The 24,162-nt window shown below is 44.6% G+C and overlaps 1 protein-coding gene and 1 pseudogene across 2 annotated transcripts in view; both read right to left on the bottom strand.

Moving 5' to 3' along the window:
- Gipc2 (GIPC PDZ domain containing family member 2) overlaps positions 1-24,162 on the bottom strand; it is a 77,298-nt gene that overhangs the window by 33,118 nt on the left and 20,018 nt on the right. For both annotated transcript variants that reach the window (XM_023703290.1, XM_004643173.3), the window contains exons 2-3: positions 19,427-19,612; positions 8,239-8,419 (exon numbers count right to left, since the gene is read on the bottom strand). In XM_023703290.1, the coding sequence (XP_023559058.1) occupies positions 8,239-8,419; positions 19,427-19,612 (367 nt within the window). The remainder of the gene's footprint in view (positions 1-8,238; positions 8,420-19,426; positions 19,613-24,162) is intronic.
- On the bottom strand, positions 13,475-16,200 carry LOC105743788 (annotated as a pseudogene).

Raw genomic sequence — 24,162 nt, 5'->3', positions numbered from 1 at the left:
ATGTTGAACTGATTCTGTCTCTGAGCCCCCACCCACACAGTGTACATTGGGCAGGAAATACAGTTTGGGTTTTGTTCCGCACATCCTGCCCTCCCCCTCCCAGGATGCAGAGGGCAGGCAATGCTCATCACAGATCCATGGTGGAGCCCACCCCAGAGCTCCAGTGGCTGTGTCCACCTGCACAGCAAGTCCAGAGCACAGGAGGTCTGTAACCTCAGACTGCAAAGCCACAGCTCTGAAGGCTCTAACAGCCCTATAGCATTCTCTCAGATATCCTGCTACTCCTCATGGACTGGTCCACAACACTGATGGGACCTGCCATAAACCATGTGTCCCACAGTTACCTCTTTGAAGACCTCTCTTCCCAATCCGACTGCTTTCTCCCTACCACATCCCTCTCGAAGCCTTAGAACACTCCCAGTCACAGGTGAGCTAGCTCTCGGAGCAACTGCACTTTATTTAAACATGCATCACAGCAAATGTCACTGTACATGAGGCAGTGACACACAATGTTAGAGCTCAAGCTATCCTTGCACTTCTAGTCCACCTGTAGCAAATTACCTAACTGCCCAAGGCCTTAGCTTACTTTTCTGGAAAACCTTCATTGGAAAAACATGAGGATTCAATCAGGTCACAAAGACAGTGGCCAGTAGCAATGGCTTGCATCTGGGGGCCACTCTGTATCTGGTGCTGTTCTAAGCAGTTTACACACACAAGGTAACATCCAAGATCACACAGCTAATGAGCATCAGACAAGGAATCAAACACAGGTAGTTTGGTCCTGCGTGTGGTCCCTTCACTTCCATACCAAATTGCTTCTAAGTCTTCAGTCAATGGTAGCTATGGATGTCAACAAAATATTTGATTCCCAATGTATCTGTATCTTTGTATACATGGTGAGCTCCCTGAAGCAGCAAACTCACTAAGCTCACTAACTAACACCATGGAGAAACCCTTCCATTTCAGGACGCCACTCAGGAAGTCCTTAGACAAGTTAGTGACAGCTACTAATAGGATCTACTGATAGGTTTCATTATTTGATATGTTATCACATCTTATAACAGTACCCTTATCTGAAATACCAAGGACAAGAAGTGTTTCTGACTGCAGATTAAGGAATATTTGCTTATACAGAATGAGGTATTTTGGATGGGGGGCGAAGTCCACACACACAAAGTTCATTTGTGTTCCATACACACTTTTCCACACAATCTAAAGATCATTTTGTACAATATTTCTAGTGCACCCATATTCTGACTGCAACCCACCACAAGAGATCAGGTGTGGGATTTTCCACTTATAACATCAAGTTGGTGCTCAAAAAGTTTCAAGTTTTTGGATTAGGGGTGCTCAAACTAAGGTAACTATAGCTAACTTTTACCAAAGTGTTACTATGTGCCAGGGTCTGTTCTATGATCCCCCCCATGGGTTTAATCGCTCAAGCTTCACAACAGCCTAAACTATTAGATACTACTATCAGTGTCGCTTTCCGTATGAGAAACCCACAGCACAAAAAAGTCAAGTCACTTTTTAGTGTCACCTGAATCACACAGCCAGCCCCTGGTAGAACCCACACACTCAACCACTACATTTGTCCCTTTGTAACTTCTTCCATGGTCTCCAGTAAAGTCTGACAATTTAGAGTAGATGAGGAGTAGCAAAAGCATTTCTGGGTGTTTTATTTTTTTCTTTGTCTAGAAATAGCATGAATAATAAATAGGACTTTTCAAATGTTTGAAATGTCTGGCTGAGAAGTCACATAAAACTTAAAAGCCAGAGTTTATCCCTCAGGTCAAGCAGGTTCAGCCTTTGAAATGAGCACATCAGTGAGGCTGAATCACGAAGATGGGGTCTGAGATCTCCAGCTGCGAGTGACTCACAGAATGAAAGCGCCCTTCGCATACTTCACATCCCATCCTGATGGGCGCACCGCACAGAAATGAAGACTCTAAAACAAGACAGAGCCGATCTGTTGCCAGGAAATCTAAACCCAAAACTAATGTTTGGGGAAGATAAATCTTTTCTTTCGACTTCCTTCCTCCTTGTGAAAACATGGAACTACCTCACATCTCCTTCCAAAAACTTCCATAAAGGGCAACAATCACAAGTTAGACACACTCTCGGCATATGTGAGGTCAAGATTCATTCATGCAAAGCGAAATGAAAGCTTCATGGGTTTCATAGTGATTTTGCTGAAACAGAAAGTTCTCCTAGGGATGTGAACCAGCTGCAGCAGTCTGGTCTTAGGAGTCCTTCAGATGAACAGCAGATTTTCATAGCCTTGGGAAATGTAGGTTTACAGTGCAAAGTGCAGGGTGGGGCTCGCTGTGTCCCTGTCCACTGGCAAAAAGGGAAAGGAAGTGAGCCATGCCCTAAAAAATACCATGACAGACATTCCAGCTGATGTGTGACGCGGCTGGGAAGGCCGCCACCCATGCAAGGCTGGAAGAAGGAAAATCGGGATCAGAAAGCAGCTGACAGGAGAAACCACGTGAGGTATGAGAGCATTCCCACTACACTGCAAATTTTCAACAAGTCACCTAAGCTGGCAGCTTTCAAATGTTCTTTGGTGCGAGTCCCAGGAAGAACATACACGTTATAGTACAGCCCACGCATATTCCCCAATCTTTGTAACAAAGAACACTTACACATACCATGTGCAAAGCACTGTGACAACTTAAACTCTATTCACTTTGTGTTTTAAACACACTGGTTGAAGCCTCGATCATTGAAAAGCAGTAATTTAAACTCTGGCCAGCCCAGGGGACCCAGGGGATACACTTTAATGGCCTTTATTTCCCCAAAGAGCCCCAAAGCCTCCTTCAATGCTGTAAGAGACAAATAGTTTATTCTACATGCCCTGGAGACAAATGGCTTGTTCTATATGTCTGGGTCCAAACCTCCTCTTACAAATGCACCAGCCACACTGGACAAGGGCCTACCATAATGATGTCAATTTAACTTAATTATCCTTTTACAGATCCTTTAGAGCTCCAAATGCTAGTCCATTCAGAAGTGCTGGTGACCAGCCAGCAAGATAGCTCAGTGGACTAAGCATCTCCTTAGGCAAGCACAGGGACCGGAGTTCCATCCCCAGTACCACATGCCACGCTGGTCCCACCCCCGGGTGCGCTGAGCTGACCACCAAGACCCGGTGTGGTGGTGCACACCTGTAATCCCAGCACTGGGGAGGCTGAAAACAGGAGGATCACTATGAGTCCAAGCTATGTAATGAGACTCCTTTACCAAACACACACACACACACACACACACACACACACACACACACGAAAAGGGCCAGGAATATAGTTCAATGGTGTAAGAGCCTGCCCGATAAGTGCAAAGTCCTAAGTTCAATTCCTGGCCCCCCTCCCCCCGCTAAAAAAATAAAAAATAAAAGTGCTGGTGACTAAGATTTCAACATATGAATTCTGAAGGGCAAAATTAAGCTACAATAATGTACTACAGTGTAATCTCCTCAAAAGACAGGATGCACAGGTTGGTCCTGTTTTAGTATTCTCACTGTGCCTAACAGAGTATCCAGAATGCAAGAGAGATTCCCTACAAATAACTTGAGGGATGTGAGGGATACATAACTGAAGGATCTTCCCAGATAGTAGCATACATCCAATCCAATGGTCAGTACCAAGAAAAGCGTAGCCCTCTTTCCCTGAAATAAGTTTGATCCTGCCACCGTCTCCATACAGTTCACTACCAAACAGCTATGAAGTGGCACTCAGGGACTAGCAGAAAAACTAAATTTCTTAAGGACACACATCCAAAGCCACTGGCAATGCCCTTCTCCCTCCCAATCTATTCCAATACTCCCAGACTGCTGGCTTAGCACATACGGCAGAAGTCAGCTGTGAAGTCAAAAGGAAAACCCAGGAAAGAGGGCAGTAGACATCTTTCCAGATGGAAAGAGGATCTAGGGAGGGAGGAGAGGCCAAGGACAAAGCAAAAGCACTACGAGGTGGTCTGTATATACACCAACTGGCCATGGTGAATGTACTCATTATATAATGAACCAGTACGAGTATGAGAACAAAGAAGGAAAGGAGAGAAGAAGGAAGGGACAGAGGGAGACAAAGAGAGAGATGGGCAGAGAAATCAGTACTGCTTTGCCTACAGAACAAGGCATTAGAACTTAGGAGAAATTGTAAAACAGACACATTTCTTTCCTACCTGAAAGGAAATTTCCCCCTCATCCTTCTGTGTGATTTGGGGTACAACTGTGAGACAGATTGTGTCAACTTGAGTAAGAAGCACCCAGCTGATAGGATCAGCACAGTTCTGGGTTTGGCCGAAGGGGCTTCCGGAAGGCAGAAGACTCGCCCTGCGTGTGAGTGACACCAACGAATAGGAGGGTGGCCTGGATGGCGTAAAAGGGAATCGAAGGAGGAGGCAGATTCTGTTTCTTTGGAGGCACTCCAGTCTCTGTCTTCACCTTGCACAGAGTCTGCTAGCTTCCTGCGCCAACTCTTCAGCCTTGCACTGCAGATCCTTTGGCCTCTGACACAGACTTGGACTTGGACGTGGAGCTCCAGGCCTGCAACCCTTGACGGGATCCTTGGACGAGCATGCACACACACAGACAGCCGTTTTGCACTCTTGCACACCTGAGTGGGCAGCCAGTGTAAGCCTGCCTGGAAAATCCTAATGTGTTTCTATATCTTGCACTAGATCTGCTGCTCTAGTGAGTACCGACTGAAATGGCCTGCGTTCTTCACTAGGCATATGACCTAATCAGTTGGCCTCTCTCTCCTAGGAGTTTGAATCCTGAATGAAGTGACATGAAGACAAAAAATAACTGCGAATCCATCAAGACAGGGCCATGAAAGCTTCCTAGTGCACACATCCCAGAAGGCTTCTGGCCTTCCCAAGGCTTGATCACTTCTTGCTGTTTAAGACCTACCTGGTGCCGTCCAAAAAAAGTCTTTCCCTTAAACCAGAACATGTTTCCTCTGTAGCTCTCTATGAATCGTCACACGTACACTGACTCCTGCACGTAGGCTGCAGAAGTGGCAGTAAGGATCCCCCACCCGCCCCAAGAAGTCAACCCACAATCCTTGCTATGCCACTGCAAAGCAATGCCCCGCTGTGCTTTGGGTTCTTGTCTGCATGCCTCCCCTGGCTAAATCCTTGGGAAAGTTGGTAGAAAAAGTCAAAATACTGGAGTGCACAGCCACTGGTAAGATCCTAGGAATGCTTTCGCTTCAGCCAAAGTGGGCTATGCGAATGCAAAGAAAATTCTGCCCCACTTAGATCAGCCTTTTCCCCTGGTGGAACTTCAAGATAACAGAGGGTCAGACAATCATGTAGAACTGTGAGATCTGAATTTTTGGCTCTGAATCAGTGATAATGCTTGAAAACTCAGGAAGAAAGGAAGGAAACATAGTACAAGATAAGGACCGAAAGAATTGGGGGAAGCCTGATCCCCCACGTACCTCCTAATACATGCCCCCCTCCCCAGAAAGAGCTAAGCACTGAGATGAAGCCAGAGGATGAGGAACAAGCCAGCTCTGCCCTCAGTCCAGAGGCAAAAGAACAAGCAGTGGACTTAGGGCTGGAGGACAACCAGGCAGCAAACTCAGAAAGAAACTCTCAGGCTAAGCCCCAGAGCCCAGACCCAACCAACAGACTAGAAGGCACACATACCCAGTGTGTCCAAAAAATTTTGGTTAATTTTTTTTTAATTTAGTATAGTAAAATTCATTATAGCATCATTGATCTCCCTCACTTTGAACACACTTGTCACATCCTTGTCAATTTCTGAGGCAGTTCTGGAAGGCCTCTTTCATGAGTGTTTTTACTTGTGTTATCACAGGTGCCTCCATGTTTTGGCCTTAGGGAACAGCTTTACGGTGCAGATCCAGTGGACAAGGTGAATGGGGACATAGCATGATGTTTTTTCAAGTCTGGCTTTCCCTGGGATGGCAGCGGCAGCAGCACACACTGTATTTTGGTCACACCTCATAAAGACACTCGTGAAAAAGGATTTCCAGAAGTTCTTCCAAAAGTGGCAGGAGGGATGGGATAAGTGTGTTTGAACAAAGGGACGGAATCTGTAGGGGATTCATGGAAATGTGTCTTATTCTGCAATAAATTTTTAAATTTAAATACATACTATATTTTTCTGATTAGCCCTTTTAGACCAGGTATCCTAACCCACAGCACCAACAGAATTTGGGATTCTGAAATATGACCCTATTAGAAAAATCCTACCCAGGGTGCAAATATGTCCATTAACTCATGGGGTAACACAGAGCAGGTTTAATAGCCGGGAGATGCATGAGCCTGTTAACTACACCCCACGTCTCTGATATTGAAGCTAAAAAGCTAATCATACACCATAATAGCTAAATACAACGACCTCGGCAATAGTCAAGGCTATTAGCAACTTGAATCTAGAGTAAGGTGAAACAACAACCTTATTCAGAGACACCAGAACTGAAGAAAGATTTATATGCATTCAACAGGAAAAGAAATGGAAAAAGATTAACTCTGGGAAACAAATGCATTAGAAATAAATGTTGGAAGATACTATATTCCTGGAGTTGTATTTTAAAAAATAGCTTTGATTTAAAAAGAGTCTAAATCAAATATTACTACTTATCTGAAACCACCTACACCCTGGCAGTTTACACACCATGCTATCTGAAGAGCTGGACAATCCAACTGCGCCATTTTTAAGGGCACGGCGGTTCCTGCCTGTACAATAATCCCAATAATCCCAGCACTCTGGGAGGCTGAGGCAGGAAGATCTCAAGTTCAACTCCCACCTGGACAACTTAGTGAGGTCCTTTCTTAAAAAATAAATAAATAAAAAGGATTGGGGGTGCAGCTCAGGGTGAAGACCCTGGGTTCAACCCCCAGTACTGAAGGGGAGGCGCTGCTAGAGAGGAGCCCCCAGGCTGCTTGCTGCCTCTGCTACCGATGAGAGCAGCTGCTGCGCAGGAGGGCTCTGGCGGTACCCCTCCTGAGGCTGCACCGGCACAGGCATCCTTTGCTTTGCTCCTTCTCCCCTTCATCCCCCTCCCTGCTGGAATGAGATTCAAGCCAAGGCCTTCATGTGAAGCTACACCCATCTTTTTTCTTTTTTTTTTTTTTTTTTTAAGAGATGACCTGGTTAAGTTGCTCAGGTGGGAGCTGGGGAGATAGCTCAGTAGAATAAGCACTTGCCTGGCAAGCACAGGGTCCTGTGTTCAATCCCCAGTACCAAAAAAAAAAAAAGAATTCTTCATGTGGGACTTGAACTTATGATCCTCCTGCCTCAGCCCCATGTGCCACCATGCCTGGCTTAAGGCATCCTTTCCTTACACCTTCTGTGGAACTCTGTCTCCCACACACAATACAATCACACTGCAATTCCATTAAGTGTCCCAGAAGCCCATGAACACAGGGGAAAGCTCCTAACTCCACAGAGGTGCCTGGACAGTGTCGCCCACCAGCTAAGAAGATGTCATCCCCAGACCTGCTGCCTGCTCCCACCATCTCATTTCCTGCCTGGAGAAAAGAGCAAATGAGACAAATGAGAAAGAGTATTTGTGTTTTGGATCCAAGGGGAAAAAATAGGGTGGGTGGGGTTGTGGCCAGGCCAGGGTGGGCCTGGGATGATTCCGCTGAGGAGGTTGTAACTCTGATGAATGCCAGGCGCATCCGGTTTATTAAAACAGTGCTGGGGACAGAGAGGCTGGCACATTCTCATATCCATGAGAAGCCCTGGAGGTTTGAACAACAGTTGGCATCCAGTTGCTGTGACTGAGGGCAGGCAAGGACAGATGTCACTTCAAGAGGAGTTGTTTCTAGCATTCCATAAAGAGCCCTTTAAAACTCACTTGGTCACCATTTTAAATACCAACTCTGTGTACAATTAAAATTTTTGCTGCAGAGGCCCATGAACGAGTTACTAGGGCCTACGGGGGGCTCGCCAAATGCTCTTGCTCGTACAATGCACACGGTGCAGCGAGCTGCTCTGCAGCAAGTCAGACACCAAACATCTGACTTTGGGCATCTATACGCTCTTTAGACAACCTTGTTCCCCAGTCACTCTGTTTCTTCTTTGTTCCTTTAATAGGTGTTTTCCTTCTGCTATCATTTTCTATGTTCTTAACTGGCATATTAGGTAACATGACACACTGATAGATTAAAAGCACATGGAAACACATGACAGTACTAATGTCCTTTAGATAAGGCAGAGGAAAGCATCACACACACACATACACAGGACCAACTTACCAAATGCCTTCTTAGGTTCTACTAACTTCAAGGTAAAGAGTTCCCCTTTCTTTAATTCCTTTAACTTCTTAGCAACTTCATAGTGACGACGTCCAACTATATTTTCTCCATTTATGGATTCAATATGATCTCCCACACAGACTGTCTTAACTGAGTCAATAATGCTACCACTTTTAATTCTCTGAAAGAAAGGGAAAAAAATGACAATACAAAAACAGAGCTGTGTAATAGTACCTTTCAGGTTCTCGAGCTATTATACGCAACATAACAACGTGTTGACATTGCACTGTAATATTAGGTTAAAGCAGGGCATAGTGCTTGTAATTCCAGCTACTCAGGAGGCTGAGGCATGAGGATCAGAATTTCAAAGGCATACTGGGCAATTTGACAAGGCTCTCTCTCCAAATATAAAAAGGACCATGCTGCAGTTCAGGGCTGGAGTCCTTGCCCAATATGTACAATGCTCTGGATTCAATCTCAGTACAATAATAAATAATAATGCCAGAGACCAAGGAAGAAAGAACAGTCATCCTCCTTATCATTCAGAACTGCCTGGGAAGCTTCTCCTGACCTCCCCAACTCACATCCCCAAGTCTGGGTAAGATGCCACTCTCACCCTGTACAGCACTTTTTCCTGTGTTGTACTCACCTCCTGTTACACACGTAATCCTGCCGACTTCTACAAGGTCCCACTGATCAGGAAGACTGAAGCATGGGAAGATGAGTGATTTCCCAGATTCAACGCCCCACAGTGCAAGCTTCACTTACCACCTCCACTCCATCAGTAAACTGCAATATCCTTGGGACAGTGCTATCAGCAACTGGCCCACTGCGTGTCCTGTGCCTACACAGCATCCCTCATCAGTGCTCACCAGAGCCGTCCAGTGTGAGGCCCACTAAGCAGAGAGGCATCCATGCATCTATGCTAGAGATTTATCTATAGAGTACATTTTTCAAACCTCAGTTACTTACACTCAAAGAATGGTATGATTCTGTTTTCCTTAGTGCTAGAAGATTAAACCCAGAGCCTTGCCCACACTAGGCAAAAGCTCTAGCAATGACCAGCATCCCCAGCCTGCCTTTTTTATTTTGAAGCAAGATCTCACTAAGTCGTCCAGGCTGGCCTTGAAGTTACTACAGCTTTCTCTTCAGTCTCCCCACGATGGTATGATCCTAGGTTAAAAAGTCTGATACTGAATAGCAGTAATATTTTGGGACTCAGTAAGGGTGATTTTATAGGAGCGTGTTTTATAATATATTTGGTACCAGGAATCAAACTCATGACCTCACACATGCTCGACAGGCACTGTGCCACTGAGCTGTATCTCTGGCCTCACAATACATTTTAGATAAGGAGAACACAGGACCCACGGAGAACCTGAAGCTTGTCTGCCTTAAGTCTTAGTTCTCTGCAATGCATCTGCTGTGCTGAGCCTCAAATGAGATCTAAAATCTCTAAGATGAAAGGGCTTTAGGGACAGGAGCCCCAAGGGTAACAGCGGTGCAAGTGCACAAGTTCTTCCACAGTGACCAGGAAGGGAAATGGAGGCCAGGGGCCTCAGGAGGAGGAGCCCTCTGTGGGGTTGACAGAACAGACCCCTTAGAGCCCACCGCCTCTGCACTCTGAGTGTGCATACACCATCCCTGGCGCAGGTCAGCAGGGTACCAGGCAATACTGCATCCCTGAGTTGAGAGAAACTGAACTCCTTACCACAGAGTGAATGTCATAAATGGTGACCTGCAACACTGGGCATTTTTAAGTTTTAAATTTTTAAAATATATGCTTGCTTGCTTGCTTGCTTGCTTTCAGTGCTAGAGGTCAAACCCAAGGCCTCATGCATGCCAGGCAAGCACTCTACCACCAAGCTACATCCCTGGTCCTAAATTCTATTCTTATATACCAAGATTCAAAATAGAGGTCTATCCCCAGTTTTAAAGAACATTTTCCAGGTGTAGTGGTCCACACTTGTAACCCCAGCACTTAGGAGGTTGAGGGAAGAAGACTGCCACAGGCTCAAGGCCAGCCTGGAATAGCAAGGATAGCAAAAACAAGGACCAACCTGATAGCTGATAGCTCAGTGGACCAAAGCGCTTGCTTAGGCAGAGTGCAGTGGCCAGGGATCCCTGGCCTGCTTTGTGTCGCCCTGCCCCCAAGCCCGTTGAGATGGCGACTGAGACTGGGTATGGTGGCAAGCGCCTATAATCCCTGCGCTTGGGAGGCTGAAAACAAGAAGATCACTACGGGTCCGATCTATGTAGTGAGACCCTGTAGACCCTGTAGACCCCATCCTAAATATAGAAAGAAAAAAAAAATAGCAAAAAGAGGAAAAAAATTGTTTTGGTATGTTGTCATAGCAACAATTAACATGCTATATGAAAATAATACCAATTTAAATAGCTCATTAATATTGTAAATAGTTAACTATGAAGCAAAGAAACCAGGAGCTCCGTAATCTGACTGGCATTGTTTCATTAAAAATCCATATTAGCCTCACAGAGCTAACTGAAACAATGGTAACCACAACATAGCGCTCAACACAACTACAGTTTCTACATGACCACATTAAAATAAACAAGACCTTAAAAGATTGAGGTCTTACAAAAAAAAAAACTATTAAATGTTATATAACTGTGCTTAAGCTGTTAAAAAATTTGAAGGTCTATATTTAACTGATGTTCGTACATTTTTGTGCTAATTTATCTCCTGCCACATCTTGAAACTATTTTCCCTTTGCTCAAATATACAAATCCCAGTGTCTGACCACGTGTTCCTTTTAGTTTTTAAAATTTAGCACTGTAATTTTATTTAAAATATTAAAAGCCACATATGACTCTTTGCCAGTGAATAGAATGTCAGAATAACGGCAGTCTTGTCCAGGGCACGCATGCGAGTGGCTGGAAACGACAACAGCAGAGTAGCCTGAACATAGAAGGAAGAATCAGTACCCAGATGGAGGAGGAAGGCTCAGTACCTGGATGAAGAAGGAAGGCTCAGTACCCGGATGGAGGAGGAAGGCTCAGTACCCGGATGGAGGAGGAAGGTTCAGTACCCGGATGGAGGAGGAAGGCTCAGTACACGGATGGAAGAGGAAGGCTCAGTACCCGGATGGAGAAGGACGGTAGAGCAACAGGCGAGAGTTCAGGCAGCTGGGCAGGAGCTGAAGCAAGTGCAGATATCAGAGGCTACGGAGAAGATCTGAGATGTGTGGAAAGAAAAACCAGCATGAGAAACTTGGAGAAGGGCAGCAGAAGATGGACCAGCTGAAGAAGCCAAGTTACAGACGCTAATTATTTGCACTGCCAAAGGCTTGATATTCTTCTAAATTCAATGGAGGTGAATTTCTGAAATCTAATACACACTGACCATCACGCAGTGGCTGGACATCAATCCCTGGAGGTGGTAACAGTGCTACTCAGGCCCAGGGAACCAAGAGGGGGAAACAGAGAAGCACCAACGTGAGGCTTGCATTTTCTCAGTTGCTGGTACTGTTCTCTGTCACACCTGGGCTTTGAAGGCCAGTGCTACAAAAACAAAGACGCGAGTATTTTCTGGAAAGCAGGATTTACGCTGTCAAACACAGGCCTCCCAACCGTAGCACCTTCCACCTTGTTCACCCAGTACGAAGAACTTGCCTTTCTCCTCCTCGCAGGCATCTGCAACTGACTCTACAGGGCGGTGTGCCACCCACCCTAACTCTTCAGCAGCAGAGTCAAGGTCTTGTTTGTTTTGTTTTAGGATTTGTTTATCTTTGAGAGAGTCTTTACTTTGCCATTTACCCATGATGTAGCCCAAACTAGCTTCCTACTCACAGTGATCCTCCCGCCTCCCTCCGCCTCCCAACTACTGGGATTATAGGCCTAAATCACTATGCAGGCAAAGGTTGTTGGAGCCATATGGCCTGCCCAAGTTCAGCAATTTTGACATCTACACAGCTGAACCCTCAGTGCTGGTCTCAAACAACACTGTCATTATAAAGTAACATTATTACAACTTCAAGGAGCTTCCTCAGGTGGTCCTCACAATGAGACAAAAGAATTATGTACTGTTCCCATTTAATGGATCAGAAAACTAAGGTACAAAGATCATACAGTTTAGACCTGGAATGATAGCTCAACAGACTAAGCGCCTGCTCAGACAAGCACATGGACTGGGGTTCGATATCCGGCACCATATGTCATGCTGGCCCCGCCTCCAGGCACACTGAGCCAGCAGCTGAGACCCGGCATGGTGGCACACACACCTATAATCTCAGCGCTGGGGAGGCTGAAAATAGGATTACTAAAGGTCTGAGCTGAGTAGTGAGACCCTGTACCAAATACATTTAAAAAATAAATAAATAATTCAGTTTGGCCAAGATAGCACAGCTGATCAACAAACAGAACTGGGTCTCAAACAGTGGTCATATAATTTTAAATTTTAGAAATTAAGAGTAATATCTGTCAGTAAACAGCACTCTGGGAGGCTGAGGCAGGAGGGTCATTAACTATGAACCCAGCATGCACAACTTAAACTTTGTCTCAAAATTTTAAAAAATTTAAAAGGCATGGGGATGGAGCTCAGTGTAAAGGCCATGGGCTAAATCCCTGGTACCGCAAAAAGAGAGAGAGAGAGAGAGAGAGAGAGAGAGAGAGAGAGAGAGAGAGAGAGAGAGAGAGATCAGATTCTCTGGTCCCAAGTGCACTTCTGCATTATAAGTGCCCGAAATGATCAGCCACCTTTGAAATCTGAAATTTCCTTTTTTATAGTACTGAAGACTGAACCCAGGACCTTTGAGCTAAGCTACATCCCCAATCTTTATTTTCTAATGGCCAGTTTGATCAGGCTAGATATCTACTTGTGATCCTTCCTGTCTCAGTCTACTAGAGTGCTGGCATGACAAGCATGCACCACCATGCCCAGCTGAACTTGGAAAAACTTTTTGGTTTGGTTTGATTTTTTGAGACAGGGCTTCGCAATGGAGTCAAGGTGGGCCTTGAATTCACTGTGTAGCCCAGGCTGGCCTCAGCGTCACAGTGATCCTCCTGTCTCAGCTCCCAGGTGCTAGAATTATAAGTGTGCACCATTATGCCCGGCTTTGAAATTTCTCTTTTTGACAACTTCCACCTTCCCATTTTGCATTTCTGTACTTTTATTGAAACTGTTCTTTGACACCATGGCCTTTAGATCCAACATATTACCTGTTGAAACCCTCCCTGTTTTGGCTTCACTGGCAGCCTCTGCTCCCGGCCCCCATCCCTACCCCAGAATCCTCTGCTCCCTCAACATCGCGCATTTCCAGCCTTGCTGACTGTCATTGCAGACAACTGAAGAAGCAAAGTGTAACAAACAAATGAGCCCCTTATTTCTCAAATTTGCAGAGATCCTCCTGCCTCAGCCTTTTTTGTGCTGGGATTATAGGTATGCAGCACCATCCCTGGATTACAAGAGTCCTTTGTATTACTAGTATAATTTTTCTACTTGTTTGAAATTACTCTCCCAATTTTTTTTTTTGCTTTGTAATCAGTATACTAAGAAGACATTCATACATTTTAACAATTGCTTAAATTCTGATACCCAGAATAAGCATGTGAACATACGACTTTTTTAAACATACAAGTAAAGCTATTCATCATAATTTGCTATACTATTACCATTAAATTACAGTTACTTTGGAGGATTAAGTTAAAGTAAGCCTGCAACATACCTACGGAGCACCTTCTTATATTACACATGCAAATTACCTTTCCATGTAGTCTCTTCACTTTAATTTCAAAGTTACCCAGCTCTGAAGTCACAACTCAAGCACTTATCATGATCCAAAGAGAAGAGAAAAACAATGTAACTAGGAGTGGTCAAAGTGGTCAACAGTTTTACATCGATAGATAGATGATAGATAGATAGATAGATAGATAGATAGATAGATAGATAGATAGATAGATAGATGTATAGATGTATAGATATATAGATATAGATAGATATACATGGCACAGCAGAAGGGACAGCAATCCTACAAATGCAGGCCCTTAAGAAGCAGCATTATGATAAACCCCTTCTTTAGAAAGGTATCATTTCTATCACTGTTGTCGCAGGCTAAATTACATTTTATGCTACCTTCAAGTAATAGTTGAGGCAGCAGAATGCAGAGGCATCACAGTGAGTCCCACTTAATACAAATAACTATAGACAGGCCAACACTTCCACAAACTGTTTCCCTTTTCTGATTGCCAGTTAAATAGTTTTAATCCATAGCTTAACAATGAAGGGTCATACACTAAAGTCAACAATCTATCTAGCATTTCAGTCTAAGTTTGTCCATGTATACAACTGAAATCAATTGCAAGGCATGGGGGCCGGGGAGATGGATCAGTAGAATAAGTGCTTCCCTGACAAGCGCAAGGGCCTGAGTTCAATCCTCAGTTCCAAAAAAAACTACAAGGTCTGGCCTAACAGACATCAGGATTAAGTGCTTTTTACAGGCATGAAACTTTATCTTGCACACTGAAGTCATCATACACAAAGGGCAAAGTCAGAGCTTTTGCATTTGTGCTTATTCTTCATTTAACTTTTAAAACACTACCAAACTTGAATGTTGAAGCAAAAACAATAGTGAGTAGTGAGAATATGATTCTAGTCCTTCACACACTCACTACTGCACACTACATGCCAGCAGTGAGCACTATTCACTGGCCCCAGTAAGAGGTCTGACACAGGGGGCTGGGGAGATGGCTCAGTGGAATAAGTGCTTCCCTGGCAAGCGCAAGGGCCTGAGTTCAATCCCCAGTTCCACCAAAAAAAAAAGAGGTCTGACACTGAACACCACCTCTGGGATGATGTCTGTCATTCTCATAGGCTTCACACATTATAATAGTGTTGTCATTCCTGATTTGGATCAAAGTCCACCAGTTCTACCTGATCCATTTCATCGGTCTCTTCTACTTCCTTCTGCTCAGGTAAGAGCTTTTCCAGCAATGAGAGTTTATCAGGAGAGAGAAAGCCATTTTCAGGAAAGTTTACCTTAGATTCGATGATTAGAGAACCCTTTTCATATGGTCTACGACAAGTTGGAACGCCTTCATTTAGAACACACTTGATGTCTCCATGCTTGACAATTTGACCTGGATGAGAGGTGATGACTGTCATTCAGTTGCCAAGAGTGGATGTTGGCTTTTGGAGGACACACAGTGCTTCAACTAGCTGTATATCCATACACATGAAAAGATCTCATTGAGTAAAAACAGCATGGTCCTTCTGATCTAACACAACGATAATATCTCCTGGCTCCAGCCCCGGTTCTTGGTCTCCTTCTCCATGGAATGTTATCTTCCGGCCATCTTTCATGCCTTTGTCAATATGAACTTCTAGAATCTTCTTTTCTCTAGATATCTTCCTTCTGTTGCAGCTCTGACATCTGTCTTTGGGGCTGAGGCGTTCTCCATGGCCCCGGCACTCCACACACACAGACTGAATTTGCTGAAGCATTCCAGGTCCTTTCTGATGAATTCCTATTTGCATTCCAGTACTTCAGCAGTTGGGACACCACTCCAAAGCTCCTTTCTTACCACCTCAGCCTTCACATTTGTCACAAATGACATTATTTACAGATTTAATTTCCTTGTGGCACCATTATATAAGTCTCCTAAGGTAACCGAGAGCTGATGCAACACATTTTTACCTCTCCTTTCTCTCTGCATCCTTCCTCCCCCTCCAAAAAACATATCAAAGATATCCATGGGAGAGCCAAAACCACCACCTGCTCCACCCTCCTTAATTGCCTGTTCTCCTCCTTTGTCATATAATTCCCTTTTCTTGGCAACAGCGAGAACCTCATAAGCTTGAGAAATCTGTTTAAACTTTTCGCCTTCATTTGGATTCTTATCAGGATGGTACTTCAAAGCCAGTTTCCTAGAAGTCCTTTTCAGTCCTTCTTGGGTAGCACTGGGTTTGACCCCCAAAACATCATAATAAGTCATTTCTTTCACCATTTTCTACAGGTGATGAGTGAGCTAGGCTGCAGTGGGGTAGGCAGGAAAGAGCACATAGCCCTGTGCAGGTTGAGGAGCCACTGCTCCTCCACCTCTCAGCATGTTCTGGAAAGTTCTACTCTGCCAATTTTGAAAACATTTTATCTATTGTGTATTCAGTATGATATGGATTAAAGTGCCTGCAAGCAGGGGGTTTGATCCCAGGGCCTGCCATGCCAGCCTCACCCCCAGGGCTCACCGAGATGGCAATTGAGACTGGGCATGGTGGCGCATGCCTGTAATCCCAGCTCTTGGGAGGCTGTAAACAGGCAGATCACTGTGAGTCTGATCTAATAATGAGACCCTGAACACCCTGTAGACCCTTCCCTAAAATAGAAAGAAAAACAAAATTTTCAATATTATACAAATCTCTTTTAAAGTGAACTCTTATGTCCTTTGGATTATACTCCACTGAGAGTGTGTGTGTTGTGTGTGTGTGTGTGTGTGTGTGTGCGTGTGTGAGCTCATGTCCCTGGGGACTGAACCCAGGGTCATTGCATGCCCCTCTTTTATTTTTTATTTTAAGATAGGGGCTCACTAAGTTTCTCGGTTGCCCAGGCTGGGCTCAAACTTGGGATCTTTCTGCTTCCGGCTCCCAGAGTACTAGGCTCACAGACATGCGGCCACCATACCTGGCTCACTTTCTTCCTAGTTACCAGGTCCTCTGTGGCCCCAGGACCAGCAACTAGTACTGAGGCAGGTATATGTGTGACAAGGCACTCAAAAAAAAAAAAAAAAAGAAAGAAAAAAGAAAAAACAAACACAGCTCAGAACATCTGAGGCCAACATCCAAAGCTCTACACATCTACAGAACCCCTAAGCCCATCTCTGTGGACAAAAAGCCGCTGCTGGTGCCCCTTGTGTCCTGTGCTTCCCTTGGTTAACCCCATGTGACTTGTCTCGCCTGTCAGATTTTCCATTTGGTCATCCACTCGACCTTCAGCACAGCCCTATGTCTTGCAGAACTAAAAATAGCCATTCTGTGGAATGGGGGGTCGAAGTGCCGTTTGACTTCCCGAAGAGGAGTCATTCATGATGATAAACTGGTAATCAGGATTTGAACAATATAAAGGCGTCCAACGCAGTTATGTGAATCAGTCATCCACTCTTAGCTCAGGGCGTGTGTGTAGCTGGCTCTGAAGCCAGACTTCTTGAGTTCAAATGCTGGGCTTGTCCAACAGTAGAACTCTGGATAAGCTTAACCTTCCTGATCCTCACTCTACATCTGTAAGACAGGGGTTGCAAAGACTGCCTGCCCTGGGCGAATCTCACAGACATCATGTTGAACTGAATTGGAAGAGTGCGTGATGCACGATTATATGAATTTCAAGAGCGAGCTAACAGTGAGGAGGTCAAAAGGTGGCTACTTTTGGGGGAGAAGAATACCAACCAGGAAGGCGCTCAAGGGAGACTTCTGGGCGGCACTAGTGTGATCTCCATCGATCTGGGTGTTGGTGTATAAACATTCGTGAAGCTGTACTTTAACAGTCTGCTGTGCCTCAAGCGGAGCATGGTGGTGCACGCCTGCAATCCCAGCACATGGGAGACTGAGGCTGCAGGAGCCACATGAGTCAAGGCCAGCCTGGACTGCATAGCAAGACTGTCTCGAAAACACAAATTTTCTAACAAGGAATTACATCAGTACTGACTTGTCATTATTCCCTCAAAACTACAGTGCAACAACTATTGATATAACTTCACATTGTGTTAGGTGTTATAGGTAATTAGAGATGATGTAAAGTGTACAGGAGGGTGTGTACAGGTTATAGGCCATAAAGCAGTTGACTGACATAAAATTCTTGCACAGCTAGGCTTGACATCCACAAGGATTATACTCTACTCTGTGTGTGTGTGTGTTTCTGTGTGCGCATGCGCGCACACGCACGCATGCGCATTCATGTCCCTGGGAACTGAACTCAGGGTCATTGCATGCCCCTCTTTTATTTTTTATTTTAAGATAGGGGCTCATTATGTTTCTAAGTTGCCCAGGCTGGGCTCAAACTTGGGATCCTTCTGCTTCAGCCTCCCAGAGTTCTAGGCTCACAGACATGCGGCCACCACACCTGGCTCATTTTCTTCCTGGTTACCAAGTCCTCTGTGGCCCCAGGACCAACAACTAGTACTAAGGCAGGTATATGTGTGACAAGGCACTCAATAAAAAGAAAAAACAGGGGTTTTTCCAGGGGTTTCTGGAACAAACTCTGCCACAACCGCCAAGCAACGACTGCACTCATTACAACCGAATCATTTTTAAGAAGGCATGCCCCTTAGTTCTTAGGTCTTCATACCACTCCCAACATCTTTCTCTTGCTTTTGCAACTCGGTATTATTCTCTGTAATTAATTACAAAAATTATCCAACTCAGATCATGCTGAAGAGCACTTTGAAAGCAGTAAATCGGGAGCCCAGCAGAAGTCTGTGGCTAGAAGTTACCAGGCCTCCAGAACTCAGCAGGGCGCTGGCAGATGAGCATAGGCTTCCATTTCAGTAAGTTCCACATTCTAGAGGAAGTTTATTTTTTTTTTAATTTTTTTTTTTAATTTGTGTGTGTGTGTGTGTATGTGGCCAGCTCAGCCCACCAGGGGGCGGGGCTGGCCGGCATGTGGTTCTGGGGGATTGAACCGCGGTCCCTGTGCTTTGCTGAGCTTGTTCTAAGTAGGTGCTTTAGACCACTAAGCCATCTCACCAGCCCCATCTAGAGGAAGTTTAAAGTGAAGCAAAGAAATTCAGCAAAATAGTAAACAGACAGTGATAGCTTCGAATTTTTTTTTTTTTTTTTTTCAAATAGAAGTGAGGGCAGGGAGATAGTCAGTGGTCTAAGTGCCTGCCTGGCAAGCATAGGGACCTGAGTTTGATCCCTGGTACCGCATGCTGTGCCAGCCCCCAGAACCCTAGGCATTTGGTACAGGCCTAAAATCGGGCATGGTGGCGCACACCTGTAACCCCAGTTCTGGGGAGGCTGAGACAGGAGAATCACTATGAGTCTGGACTGCGTATCAAGACCCTGTAACATAATTTTTTAAAAAAATTTGAATGGAAATGAAACATAGGCAATTCACGCTTCCCTGCTGACCACCTTTCACTCTGAAGGTCATTTGGACCTCTCTTTGACCCTGTATGTTTTCTTCAGGGTCATCTCATTTAGGCCACCTCTCTCTTTTGTTTTGTTGTTTCCTTTCATTCTTACCTTGATAAAAGCAGAGCCAACACCATTGTCTGTGATGGTGAGTCCTAGTGAATCCTCAGATTTATACACATTCACTTCTTTTTTTAGTCCTTTCACGTGGGCAAATATGAAATCTTCAAGACCTAGTTGTCCTCCGAGGAGTCTCTGCATGTCAACTTTAGGTGTGTTTAAAGTGCAGAACAAGATCTGCAAAGAGAAGGAGGTATTTTAGGTCTTCATACCATCAGGACAACACCTCAGTTGCTAATTTATTTTTAAAAACTTTATTAAGTGAAAGGGTCCATTTATGATGCGAAAGTACACATCATAAAATGTGTTTGTATGGAAATGCAAACCAAAAAGATCACGGTAGGGAATGCAAATCGAAGCTTACACTGAGATTTCATCTTACTCCAGTCCCAATGGCTATTGTCAAGAAATACACGAAAAAACATCATCAAAAAAGAAAAAAATAAATACACAAAACAATAAATGCTGGCAAGGGTAAAAAATATACAATATCCTACACTGCTGGTGCAAATGTGTATTAGTATGGCCACAATGGAAATTAATATGAAGGTTCCATGAAAACTAAAACTAGAAATGCCAAATAATCCCGCTGTACCTCTCCTCAGTATCCCTGAAGAAGTTAAAAGCAGCACACTGGAGGGTTCCCTGCACAGCCATGGTTCTGTAGTACAATTCCCACTTGTCAAGATATGGAAGTAGACAAGCTGCCCATCAACAGGGGCATGAATAAAGAAAACAGAGTCTGTGCACATGCAGGAGAACTGTTCAGCCATAAAGAAGGGTGAAGTGTTGTCTTGTTCGGGAAAATAGATGGAACTGGAGATCATGTTACATGAAACAAGTAACAGGTTCAGAAAGACAAGTGTATTGTCCATAACACGTGGAATTCAAACTAAAAGAAAGAGATGGCATGAACGTAAAAGATGTAACTATGGTTACCCAGGAAGGAGAGGGAAGGAGGGCACAGCAAGAGTAATTCAGGGGCTGAGATGAGGTAGATATGTGACGGCATGGACGACTACACTAAATGGAACCCAATGCATTGTGAAATTAATGTAAAATAGGTACCAGTGACAAAAGTGCATGTTGTTTTTCAGAGATCACCAAGCTGCGTTCCCCTGAGAAATGAAGCCCCTTACCTCGACCTTTCCCTGACCTTTCCTTCAACGCTGTTCACTGAACTATGCAGAGCTGGCTGTATAGAACCTCATGAGGTTCCCTTAATGGGCTAAAAGAATGTGATGAGTCCAGCTAAGATGCCAACAGGTCTCACTGCAGCAGCACACAGGCAAGAATTACATCACACACACACACACACACACACACACACACACACACACACAGCGCACGCTGATAGCTGGAATGGGGGCTTGAGCAAGAGCCTGTGAGATTCCAGGGCTAAGACGTGAGATAACCCCTCAGCTGAGGCCATGGGACTCAAAAGAATTATACCTTCCTGGCAGGAAGGTGTCAGCCTTCCACGCGTCGAGCTCTTCGTTGCATGGCTGAGTGGAGGGCTCTCTGCCTGGTACGGTAGTGCTCTTTCTCCTCACAGCCATGCCTGCGGAGTTTCTCCTCCCTAAGCAGGCTGCCACAACCCCCACCCACCTCCCTGACTGATACCAGTGAAAACCATGAGCTCTCCCACTTGTGACTCTCTTGTTCCACAGAGAGTACTGGGTCACCCCAGAGCCTCAGCTGCAGAATTTCCTTTGTCTTTCTCTTCATCCATGTACCCTACTGCCAGGTAGGAGACTGATACCCTCCACAGGGGTTTTGGTCCTTGTTGGTTGAACAGAATCTGAGGCATATTTTCCTACAGTGACATGAGGTAACATGTACTGAATGTTTCATACAGGCCCAGCTCTGTGTTAAACAATTTGCATCTTCACAGTAACCTTGTAAGATACATTGCTGTTTCCATGTTTCATGGAGAAGAAAACAGGCTTAACGACATAAGGAAATTTTCTAAAGTCCCAAAGCCAGTACTTATCAGTCAAGGAGGTCTCACCAGCTGTTGTGGCATAGATGCACACTTGTAATCCCAGCAGAGGTAGGAGGATCATTGCGGGTTCAAGGCCAGCCTCAGCTATGTAGTTCAAGGGCAGCCTGCACTACATAAGACTGAACAGGAAATAAAGGTAAATGTGTTTCGTGTTTTGCAAACAAATGCAGAATTTACATAACCTCATGAATTCTTTGTTAAGATCTCCAAAAAGGAACTTCATTTAATTTTTTTTCTTTCAGTTAATGTAAGAATATTCTAAATCTCTGAGCTTCTGAAATGCTAGAGGTGGTAGTGACATTTTATCTACCTGAACATGTGTTTATTTTTCCTTGTTTACTCAAAGGTAACTTATGTCTCCAGCTCTGTGATATTACAGCTACAATTCGTTCATTAGCAAAGAGAGAAACCCCCTGATGGAATAAGTCAAAGATGAATTTGGACAAAATGGAAAGAAATTAGACTACTAGGTTCTGTTAAATTGTTACATGTATCTTGCTTTAATTTCCATTCATTAATTTATAGTTACCCAATTACAGAAAGCAAATGTGAAAGAAACAAACAAAATAAAGTCAAGGAGGTCTCACCAACTTCTAAGTGGCCACAGTGTTGGAGGGTCAGAGTCCATGACCCAGTGGCCCCTTCTGTTTGGTCTCTAGCAAAGGCAGCCAGTAGCAGTATATCACAGTGAGGCCAAACAGAAAGTCAAAGAGCATAGGGTCTCCCAATCCCTTGCAAAGGTATTTTAGTTACTTTTCTCCTCCCTGGAACACAATACCCTACACTCAAACATAGGAAGAGAGGCTTGCCTTGGCTTGTATCTTAGACATTTCAGTCCTTGAATGATCTGCAGAATCCAAGACAGGACAGCATGGCAGAGGGATATGGTCAAGGAGAGCTGCTCACAGCATGGGGGACAGGAAGCAGAGGGCCGGGGAGGAACCAGGATAGAAGAAACAGCATTGTACTCTGGGTTGTGCCCACAGTGACTCGACCTTCCAGCCAGGCCTCACCTTCCCACAGCAACTCGGCTGTAAGCACCCTACAATCCAGTCACCTCAGCAATGAGCCCACAGGGCTTTGGGGGACATCTAGACAGAACCATAACAAAGACTAGGCCTCCAATGACCTAAAGTCTAGGACCCCCCCCCCAGGTCTAAGACCCTCCTCCCAGAGTTCCTACCACATCCTGGCAGCGATCCCCTGTAACCACAGTGGACCCGTGTGAGACACAGATACCACAGCCAAGCCACAGGACCATCCTCATCCTGGAGTCACACGTCAACCCTCCCATCAGATCTGAATTCCACGCCATCCTAATTCCCACCACCACCTGGAACCTTAACATATCCATGATCCACAGAAAGTTCAAAACCAGGGTGCAATTACTGCTTATCCAATGGCTTTTTAGGACCTGTCAAAATATGTCTCAACTAGAAGAGCTTCATAAAATAAAGCTCTCTGCTACACAAAGAAAGGTTTCAGAGCTCAGGCAAATCCCAGAGGAGAAGAAGAAAAGGCCTGGGCACAAAATGATGAAAGCCACAGGTCAGTACTGCACTCCTCTCGCCTCTTACGGTCCTGGTCTTCAGTAAGTCTTTAATTTAGCTGTGTGCATGGCAAGGGCAAGATATATTAAGCTTTATAATCAATATGGTTTTGCAAACATTCTCCAATGTAAAAACTGCATTAGTCCCAGGGGTAAAAAATTCAGTTAAACCAAGAATTGTAAAATTCATGGCATAATCAGCCCACTGGCAAAAATCATTATGTGTGCATAGAAGGGAAAACCACTGTGTGGAGAAAGCAGCTTTTTCTTTCTCAAAATCACAGCACGCGAGGAAGAGAAATAATAAATGTAGCTGTCCCCTTGTTTTTCAAGGTCTGTCAGTCATACTCGTAGTGTGTCCCAAGTACCCACAGAACAGCAGTAGAGCAGTTAAACAGGAAATAAAAGATGAACGCACAGTGTAACAGGATAGGAGGAAATCTGGCTCAGCCTCCTCCTCCTCAGCTTCCTGTCTTGCAGGGCAGCCGTTCTTCCCTCAGAGCAAGTCCAAGAACTAACATGTATTGTTGGTCATTGTAAGGGGAAATCCAGACCTATTCTGAAGTCTATAGATGCCGGATATCTAGACTGCCATCTCTATCTACCTATCGCCATGGGAGAGGCAGTGGGCTCGTCGCTGCCCTGCTCCTTTAGAGCAGTACAGTCCTACAGATATAAAGACAACGTGAGCCATGGACTGCAACGCCTTCTGTGAGTCACATTAACAGAAGCAAAAATAAATATGTGAAATTCATTTAATGTATGGTTTAATGGTACAACCTAGTATAACAACAATAGTATTGATTCAATGTACAGTCAATGTAAAAATATTCAGACAGTTTACTCTTTTATGTTGTTTTTATTGTGCTTGGGATTTTTGTTTGTTTTTTTTTAAGGCAGGGTCTCACTACGTAATGCAGGCTGGCCCTGAATACACTACACAGCCCAAGCTGGCTTCAAACTCAGGGCACCCCTCTTGCCTCAGTATCCCACATGGTGAGATTACAGGTTTCCACTGAAATGCTAAGGAGCTTCTTAAATTGCATGACTTTTGCAGAAAACAGTAGATTTTGCTTCTCTTTTAATAGCATAGCTAGGATAAATTTCATTTTCCCCCGAAAGTTATATTATCCATCCATCTTTTTGTTGACATAACTCACACTTGGTCTTCTT

Source organism: Octodon degus, unplaced genomic scaffold (genome assembly GCF_000260255.1).
Source record: "Octodon degus isolate 3935 unplaced genomic scaffold, OctDeg1.0 scaffold00167, whole genome shotgun sequence".
Classification (NCBI taxonomy): Eukaryota; Metazoa; Chordata; class Mammalia; order Rodentia; family Octodontidae; genus Octodon; species Octodon degus.
This window is presented reverse-complemented; position numbering and strand designations above follow the sequence as displayed.